We start from the raw sequence: 10,201 nt of genomic DNA, 5'->3' as shown, positions 1-10,201 counted from the left end.
AGTGTTATGTCTAATATAATAAGAATATCTTTTTTTTTCTTAAAAAGTATTATGTCTTTGACTGATTTAATGTTACACTTCAAGTAATTATGTTACAGAGGGATATGATATTTTCCCAAACAAAATGGGATACTCTAGCATTATCATAGCAAAAATACTGGAGACGCTTTATACTAAGGCTCTGTTCCGGAACAAAAAAAAAGTCCTTATTTTTTAAGAAGACAATTTCAAGTTCAAAAATTATGGGCTTATTGAAATTTAAAAATATGCAATATGGATCTTGTTTGAAAAATCTCGATGAGATCTTTTATACGATGCAAAAAAAATTTAAAAATTATTTTTCATTTACTTTATTTTTGAGTTTGAAAATGTGAAATAAGCTGCTTATTTTTTAAGAAGATTTCTGGAACGGAGCCTAAGATCTCCAAATAATTATTCCTTGTTTTGCGGTTTTCTCATTCTCATTTTAATTAGGGCCATTTTTATTTTTAAGAACAAAGTGGAGATGCTTTTAAGAAACATTCATCATCGATCTAACAAGTAGTAACAACATTAACAGAAACAACGGATTTTAAAAAATAAGTACAGTAGTTAATAGTAATAACAAAAGAATAGCCCATGCCCACTCAACAGAGTCAACACTCCCATCCCAGAGAGTTTGTCAAAACCACCGCCATTCCCAATTTCAATCTCGGAATTTCAAAACCCTAGACCTCACGTTCGCTCAATCTCCTCTCCCACAAACCACCATTATTCCTAATTCCTCCAATTCCTCAATCCAATATTCAGAACCCTAACAATCAGGGCTCCACGATCTCGCACCGATGGGGACGATCCTCGGCGACGCGCTCCGACAGGCGTTCATGCCGAAGCACGAGTACGAAACCCTACGCGAAGAGGACAGAGCGTGGCTCCGTCTCCAGAAACCCCTCTCGGTATGCACTTTATCCTTGGTGTCACTCGCAATTCTCGCCTCCACTTGGATCAGCTTGGGCATAGTGTTCCCCCGCGACGCCTTGGACCGGCCGTTTTGCGCCAATATGCAGCGGCTCCGGCCGCTGTCGATCAACGGCAGCTCCTCGGATCTTTTTCCGAGGGCGTTTTACCTTACGGATCAGGAAACCGTGGATTACTACAGGATGGTTGTGTTCGTTCCTTCTGCTTTGGTTTTCTTTGTCTCGGTGGTCTATCTTGTTGCAGGTTGGACAATTGTAAGCCTTTCTGTTGTTCATTTCTAATGCTGATATTACTATTGTTAGCCTTTATGTTATTTTTGTGGCGTTTTTAGTTGTATTTATTGCGTCCTCCATTTGTAGAGAAGAAAGGAAAGGGAAAGAAAATTATAAACCCCATGTGGGGTTTCGAAAGGAAGTGAGAGAAAAAAAAAAAAAATAGACTAAGTTTTGAGCACGATATTTTTTCCTCTACATTTTCCTCATACTTTCGTTCTTAACCATTTCCTTTTCCTTTTTCATTTCCATAAGTTACAAACAGACCCTAAGAGAGAAATCACGAGGATAAGTGCTTTCGTATCCTTTGTTTTGTTTCTGGAAAGAGAAAGGAAAATTGGGGGGCATTGTAAGAGAAAAGAGATCGATAGAAGGGTTAACGAAGGAAAGTTTATGTCCACTTCTTTTTCTTGATTTCTTCCCCCTTTTTCTTTCCACACTAGGAAACAAGCAAGGAGGAGGGAAAAATCATACTTTCTCTTTGTTGCTCTTTCCTTCCTTAAGTTCCTAACAAAACTGTTACACATCCGTTATATGAGTAACTAGAAGAGACATATACGTGATTGATTAATGAAGGCTATGCTGATCAAATAATTGAACATTTTGTATCGTTTGATATGCACACTTGATCACTTTGTCCATTGGGTCTCACTAACATCTTACGTTGTTGGCTACTTTGTTCACTGGGTCTCACTAACATCTTACATTGTTGGCTGTGCCACGACATTTTGGACATGACTTGATGATTTGGTTAGCGGTTGGCTGTGCCACGACATTTTGGACATGACTTAATGATTTGGTTAGCAGTTATTAATTGTTATCTTACTAATAGTAATGGTATATTAGGCAACTGGGAGATAGGTATGCAATGGATGTGACGTGTCTAGAATTGGAAGATCAGGTTTCTCACGTGCTTTGGCCCTGTATACACCTGAGTTTTTTTTTTTTTTCTTTATTTGGTTTTGAAGTTTTCTTCTTTTATTTGGTTGATGAATATTATTTTTACATGTGGTACCTAAACACTCTCCTGTTAACACGAGCTACAACATTTCATTTGAAGTGTGGCCCTGGCCTTTGATGGCTTAAGAAATCCAGCATGATCATGATTTTTGATAACCCGGTTCATCCTAAGGCGGGGGCATAAGCGCCTTTTTGGAACATGAGACTGGGTGCCCCGCTTGCATAAGAACTCCATCGCAGTTCTGAGTCCAGTGCCTAGACGAAATCCCATTTTTGGGGTTAAAATCATAGTACCGTCAAGAACTAATAGCGGAGGATAATTGGAAAATTTGCATCAGCCCTCTAAGGCCAAATTTATTTACTTTTTGTTTACCAAAACGAAACTTGTAGTGCTTTGTTGGCTTGATTTAGCTTTGGTTATTTAGGAGCAAATTTTTATAAAGAGTAATGAATTAATTCTTTTGGAAAATACTGAATGCTTTTAGGTCTGAAATAGTGTTTTTTTTTTCTGTGCTTGTAAATTTTGAGAAACAAAATTAAGATTGTAGGAATGGGAGTCATGGAGCTCAGGATCCTTAGAAACGGTAATACATTTTGGATTTCTACGAGATGCTCTTGGATTTGAGTGGGGGCTGGATTGGCCTAGCTCCGCTGGGAAGAGATTCAGATAGAGTGTACTACTGACACTGTACTACAGTATGGAACAATGAATTTTGTTAGCTAAACTCACTAGAGAGACAATTCACATTTAAATTGTATAATTTGTGGAATGTTTGCCCCTTGGATGTTGGAGTAATTGCCCAATATGACATAATCATCTTGGTGTTTTTGCTTTGTTATGCTTTTGACTATACTTTTGATGGGTTTTTTTTCCCACTTTGCTCTAGGGATCATTGTTGCTTCCACTGCTCCAACAAGACATTGGTGTTTGACGGTGGTTGAGAACAACTATTGTGCCTCAAAAAGGGGTATGTTCTAGGAATTCTTTTTATGACTATCAATGGATTTATTGCCAGTGCTTCTGGCTGTCATTACAAAGCTGATGTGTCTTTTGGAGAAATGCTTGTTTTTCTTGGTTATTTGCAGCTATAAGATATATTTATTGTTTGGTTTTTTGCAATCAAACAATAGTCATATCTTAGTGTGTGTTTTTTTTCCAAATCTTTGGCGCTTACCTTGCTCATGACTATCACCACCGGTGTTGCCAGATTCTTAGAGTGGTAGCTGAAAGCCTGAAATACCTGTCACTCGACTTAACAAGTCTTTGTCCCAATTTCATGTGTCAGCTACAAACTTCTTTTTCAATTGACTAAAAGGCATGCCCTTAGTTATGGTTAAGGTATTCTGGGCCTTTCTTTCAGCCTGAACTCATGTCTTCCTTGGCCTTGAATTATGAACACACAATCGGGGTAAACTCTTATGATCACTACTGCCCATTGAAGTTACTTTACGCGGGTCCTTTTAAAGGAAAACCGCAAGGAATGTTGCATATTGAAGTACAGCTTGTAACATTTTTATGCCATTGTAGTTACCTTTTTGGCTTTATCAGACATGCTCAACTGCAAATGTGCAAGAAAATATTTATTTACAAGCACGCTAAAGATGCCCTAATATTCTGTTATAGAAGATCTACTTGGGATTTCAAATGCCAAGTTCCAGGATAATACATTCTTGGCTTCACTTGTCTGGCCCCTTTGGTCCCTTGGGTTATATTGAATTCAAAGACGGGGCTTCCCATTGATTTCTATGAACATGTATTACAGGTGGAGTACGCTGCTTATCCATTCTAAACGTTGTTTTCGCTATCATTTTTGGTCTTCTGGCACTATTTCTTGGTTCAACTCTCCTCACACTGGGGAGCAGCTGCTCCGTGCCTTTGTTTTGGTGCTATGAGATAGCCTCATGGGGTTTGGTCAGCCTTCATGGGGCAACTGCCTTCTTCCTTAGAAGGAAAGCAGCTCTAGTTCTTGACGAAAGCAATTTTGCGGGTCAGAATATAGGGTTAGAAATGTTGGAAGCAAATCCACTGGAAGTCACACCGGACGTGCAGAGGCGTGTTAGTGAAGGTTTTAAGTCGTGGATGGGGTCCTCTTATTTGTCCTCCGATGAGGAGGATGAACAAACTGATGACTACCAAGAAGCTCATCTAATCAGAACAAACTCGAACAGGCAAAGAGTGTGATTGATTCTTTCAGCTGACTTTTGGATTTTCGACGGTAGTCAGAATTCTATCTTGAAAGGCTGAAGGCGCCAATTTTACGAGATGTAACTGGTTCATTATACGGAGCAAGGCTCATGACACGGCTTGTATATGTGTTAGGATGAGTAGGTAGTTGTTGTGTATGTCGTGGATATTGTCCATACTTTGTAGAAAGTTATCCTCATGGCTACAAGCTTAATTGGTTCATTCTGTACTAGATCTTGAAATCCTGCTAATTTTGACTGATGAATCATTGAATATTCTCGAACTCGTCGTTACTAAAATGGAGTTGTGCATACACTGCATAGTCAACTTTCACTTGTACTATATAGTTGCACAGCTGTTCTCTTTTCTATTCATCAGTTTTGGGCTTTTGGTGTCATTCAAAAGTTTAGAATTGGCTGGCCTATGGTGTCTGTAGTGTGCCTGCTTCAGTATATATTCATTTGTAAGTAACTTTTCAAAAACCATCAGACCCTGATCATTATAGCAACACCAAAAAGGGCCAATGAGAGCTTTCACAGCCTAACTACATTAACCATAAACTTGTCTGTTGATCATTTATCGAACTTATTTTTTGAAAATGTTTGTGGAAGAACCTATTTTTTATGAAACATTAAGACTCGTCTTCAAATTCCCGAAAATCAATTTTTGCTAGACATAACACCACAATAATTTGATGAGGTGCTTAGCTGCCACTACAGATCCACCAAACATAGAAGTTCCGATTGAGTTACTGATAGAGAGTATCAAACGATCTTCCTATGCCTCTTTTCTGGGTTTCCACCGATTCTTTGAACGAATTATGTATAATGTTCTGCATGTGGTTTTCCGTTCTTGGTATGTACTTATTAAGTGGCTGTAAGATTTACTTCATATATATAACATGATGTCTGCAGAGTTTGAAAGGCCTTTCTGGCTCATTCCAATTCTAGTCGATGGTGATTCTTGTTGGATTTATTCTTTTCTGGGTTAGTTTTTTTGCTTCTTTTGTGTGTGTGTGGTTGTGGACAAATTTTTGGGTTGGGGGTGGTTTTTTCTGGGGTTGATACGGTCTGGGGTTGGTTACAGTATGGGGTTTTCTGGTGTGGTTTTCGTGAGCATATCCTTCTTGCATCTTTGTTGCAGGGTACGTTGTGGGGTGGCGAGGGCTGTCTTGTTGTGGAGGGTAGAGAATTGGGTTATTTGGTGGTTAGTCTGGTAGTCTCTTGTTCTTTGCGTGAGTCTGTCTATGATTACTACTTGACTGAGATACTATCTTTGGGAGCAGGGACAGAGTCAGGAATTCCATCACGTAGGGGCAACCGTGCATGCAAGAAAAAAAATATAAATACACATGCGTAATCACATGAATACATTAAAACTCAAAAAAACGTAAATACATAAATCGGTTTAACTAATGGGATCGATCTTGATATATGTCTTGTTTTTCTTTATTGTTCATCTTTCTTTTTTTCATTCATTACAACTGGACGAATTCGGTACATGGGCTTTCATGTTACTTGATTTTATCAGTAAAAAAACAAAGAATTAGTAGAAGTCTAGAACAACAATTGGGAAAAGACATACCTACAATTTAAATTTCACCAAAATTACTTAGGGTTTCCAAAATCTCTTCTCCCCTGTTGCTCGAAATTGCCTTTGAAGTCTTAACAATTGAGGATGTTTGTGCCAAGAGAGAAAGAGGGGATTTGGTGTACCATTGAGATTTTAGGACAAAAAGAAATAAAACTGTAAAACACTAAACTTATCTAACGAAAGGTGGAAGTTTATTACTTGAATATTCACAATATTAATCCTATAATTCTATTTTTTGTTATACTTTAGCCCTTAGCCTTTAGTAATTAATTAATGTTGGTATCCTCGTATTTCAAAGGTTACTATTATTTTTTTTTTCCAAAATTCTACACAGGAACGAGCCTATATATTTTCATAGGGTTTTTTTTTTTTTTTTACATATAATAGTAATGTTTTTTTTTCTTCTTACATAGGCGACCGTCTCTGCTGGCCCCTCCCTGGATCTGAGGTTCAGTTTAGAAAATGTTATGTTTGCCACTGAACAAATGCATCTGCTAGTTCTTGTTTTGCGGGGGAGCCTCAACTTGTAATTCACTGGGAGTTTCTTTCAAAATGTTCAGCTGGATTTATTTTAGCTCTTGAAGAGTTGAGTTTTGTTCACCCTCCACTTAAGAGGGTGAACATTACCCTTCTTATTAGTTGAAATGATGTGGACCTCACCACAAAGTGATATAATGCTTACCAAAAAGTGTATTGCATGGTAAACATGATATCACTTTGTGGTGGGGTCCACTCTATTTTAACTAATAAAAGAGAGGATAATGTTCACCCTCTTTTAAGGAGGGTGCTGAACGTCGTAAAGGCAACCATGGTCATACTCATATTGAAGGTCGATTTGGAGCAGCTGCATTTTGTTTCATGCTTGTTGAATCCGTTCGGCTGCCCTTTTAGTTTTAGTTTTGTATTGTGTCCACAGTTGTGATGCCGTTTTTTTTCCCTGGCCTTTTGTTCCCATTTTTCTTGTATTAGTTTCGTTATACTCCACATATTATTTATACTTATACTTCTCCTTTCAATAAAAATGATGTTCTCCATTTTTTCTCAATATTATTTCTTTTGATGAGTTTCCTAGTTTCTCAAAGCGCAGGCTTGATTTGTAGGAGTAAAAAATTCTTCTGTAAGTAAGAACTGCTACAGATTGAAACATACTGGGAAATTTGTTGGGTGTAACGCATCATTCCATTCCTTCAGAAGTTTCACTCTTTTCAACCAGGGCCGGCTCAAGACTTTCGGGGGCCGGAAGCGCGCTTCGAAAATGAGGCCTTTAAGCATTTTTCTACTCCTTCTGTCCCAATTTGTTTGTCCAATTTTTGACTTTTATTTGTTCCAAAATGTTTGCCCACTTTAGAAGACCAAGGAACCAAAAGCTACAAAATTACCTTTTTGTCCGTTACCATTTGAACTAAAGTAATTTTTTTCAAAAAGTTTGGAGGGCAACTTTTGGAAAGTTGATCATTTATTGGTGCAATGATTAGGTTCCCTTAAAAAGTTGTATTTTCCAAGTTGGACAAAAAATTGAGACAGAGGGAGTAGTATTAAAAGAAATCAAAATAGCAAATTTGAAACAAATAAAGAATATGTATTTGCTATGGAATGAGTACTGCTATATACACCGACCATTTTGGACCGAAACCGTACCGACGGCCGCGCGCGGCCGTCTCCGGCCACCGGACGGCCGATCCGAGCCGTCCAAAAATTTTTAAAAAAAAAACCGAGGGGCCCAACGCGGGAATCAACGTCATCCGATGTGTGTAGGGTGCTTGATCTAAACACCCTATTTTTCGTGTATATATGTATACACGAAAAATAGGGTGTTTAGATCAAGCACCCTACACACATCGGATGACGTTGATTCCCGCGTTGGGCCCCTCGGTTTTTTTTTTAAAAATTTTTGGACGGCTCGGATCGGCCGTCCGGTGGCCGGAGACGGCCGCGCGCGGCCGTCGGTACGGTTTCGGTCCAAAAATGGTCGGTACACATAGGATTTTCCCTATGGAATAGTCTTATTTTCTTTCTTTCTTTTTAATGCCTCAGTGTTTCTAATGAGTAATTCTACAATTAGGGCCTATTTTAATTGTGGCTCTTAAATTTTAATTGGGCCTATTTTGTGTAAAAGAGGCTAGTGCAAATTTTTTTGGACCATATATATATAGGGATCCTAAAAATTTTGGGGCCCTCATTTTTAATTTTTTTCGGGGACCGGAAGCGCCGGCTTCTCCGGCCTTGGCTATAAGCCGGCTCTGTTTTCAACATACAAATGATAGTAGCACACATTCAATATGTTAATTTGTATCCATTTTAAAATATTTTCTTACAAAGTGATGAGGGAGCCTATAAATAGTATTGCGGGTCCTATCACTACTTGTGGAAGAAGATAAATATTGATGTAAACTTAGACGTGTTACTAACATCGCACTTCTAGTGTATCATTGGCAACTAGTAATTCTCTACATGATCAAGTTGGGAAGAGTCATATTTTCTCACGAATGTTCGAACTGGTTGGAAAAGAAAGCATGAAAGATAAGAACACAAGTACATTTCTTTTTCCTTATTTCTACTTGGGTCAAAAATAGGAGAGAATATTTTTTCTTTCGGGAGACTTGGCTAACAATTTCTTATATTTACATTTTTTAAACTCAAGGACAAACGCATTTTACAATCAAACATAAAGACAAATGTGTCTATGAAAGTGCCTAAAACTCTAGGGTACCCCTATGAAAGTGCCTAAAATCTTAGAGTACCCAATGAAAATGCTTAAACTACTAAAATCCTATAATAGAAAAGTGAACCCTAAAATCTTATGAAAGTGTCTGCATATGTTTTGGCCTTATGGCTAAAAAAACTCAAAAAATTGAAGAACCTCTACTGAAAATTATTTTGCTGGTGTCCTGCCCATCAATGAAAACTATTTTACCATCCTTCTAATTTTCCCTTTTCTTTCAAATAAGCTGAAAAAATGAATTTTCTTTTTTTTGATATTGTTTTGTCAGACTTCTTTATTACAGTAGATTATTTATTTATTTATAAAAAAACCATAGAAACAACCAAAACAAATAGGGAGTACTAGTAGTATAAAATAGGGGGTTCTTACTGGCCGGCCCAGTTTTGTTTCCTTTTAGCTGTCTAGGCCCACCCCATGTCAAAACCTATTTATATGAGTCCCGTTTTTAGTGAACTACCCCAAATACCCCTCCTTTACTACTATTTGCCAAAAACCTCTTCCTCCACCTTTATTTCATGCTAGACCGAGATAACCCCTCTCTTTCTCTCCTCCAAATCGGCCATGGACGAGAGTAAGCAGCAGCAGCTTGACCTCAACCATGACGGATTCCTGTCTTGATATGAGCTGCGCAAGGCATTCGAGTTGTTCCGACTCCTCGAAATGCACTTCGGTGACAACGTGGCGACGGCGCCGGAGGAGCTGGCGCGGCTCTCCGACTCTACATCTTCAGGAAGTTCGACTACGACGGGAGCGAGTTCGTAGATCTGGAGGAATTCTGGTCGGAGATGAGGAAGATCATGCTCGCAATCGTGTAGGAGCTCGAATCGTCGCCCTTCCAGATGGCTCTCGAAGACGACGACGACAAGAATTTGCTCAAACAGGTGGCAGATCTAGATGCTTCGAAGAATCAGTAAGCTCTACTGGTTTTTGAAATGAACGAATGGTTTGATTTGTTGTTTGGCTCTCGTATGAGTTGCACTGTAATGTTTGGAAAGACATTGCACTAATGCATGCCGAGTCGTGGTTTGATGAAACTAATTTACATTTGGGACAAAAAGATTTGTATGTATATAGACTGATATAGATGTGAAGAATGTGTGTATTTATGTTGTTGTAACAGAAACAAAACACAATAACCTAAAAGATTCTCAGTTGCGTGCGATCAAATCACCAGAAATTTCAGAACGATGAGGGGCGTGAATTGTGGTGTGAATTCTGAATTTAGATGTAAATTGTATAATTTTGGAGTGTGAATTGCGCAGATAGAATTGTGAATTTATAATTCAGAATTCACACCTACCAGAGTTGTACCTAGGTTGAATTCACACACTAAGAATTCACCAAAATTCACACAAAGAATTCACACACAAAATTCTTCCAGAATTCACGCGTTGATCTTGAGTAGATTGAATTTTTTAACCATCATAAGTCAAATGAATCAATCAGTAGTTTATTCGAGCTTGATTCAAAATATTAACGAGTTTCAAAAATATGTTTCGGTATCAAATGAGC

The 10,201-nt window shown here is 38.3% G+C and overlaps 1 protein-coding gene across 2 annotated transcripts; it reads left to right on the top strand.

The window, feature by feature from the left end:
- The first annotated feature begins 613 nt into the window (after window positions 1-613).
- Window positions 614-4,673, top strand: LOC131333537 (uncharacterized). 2 transcript variants are annotated; one of them, XM_058368100.1, is made up of 3 exons: window positions 614-1,200; window positions 3,077-3,157; window positions 3,953-4,673. In XM_058368100.1, the coding sequence occupies exons 1-3, from the start codon at window positions 825-827 to the stop codon at window positions 4,369-4,371; spliced, it is 876 nt and encodes a 291-aa protein (XP_058224083.1). In that variant the 5' UTR covers window positions 614-824; the 3' UTR covers window positions 4,372-4,673. The 2 variants fall into 2 exon arrangements, with proteins under 2 accessions (XP_058224083.1, XP_058224084.1); XM_058368101.1 differs by having other exon boundaries at window positions 614-1,211.
- Window positions 4,674-10,201: the final 5,528 nt, after the last annotated feature.

Source organism: Rhododendron vialii, chromosome 7a (assembly GCF_030253575.1).
Source record: "Rhododendron vialii isolate Sample 1 chromosome 7a, ASM3025357v1".
NCBI classification, from domain to species: domain Eukaryota; kingdom Viridiplantae; phylum Streptophyta; class Magnoliopsida; order Ericales; family Ericaceae; genus Rhododendron; species Rhododendron vialii.
Note: the sequence above shows the minus strand (reverse complement) of the source record. Positions and strands in the feature narration are given on the sequence as shown.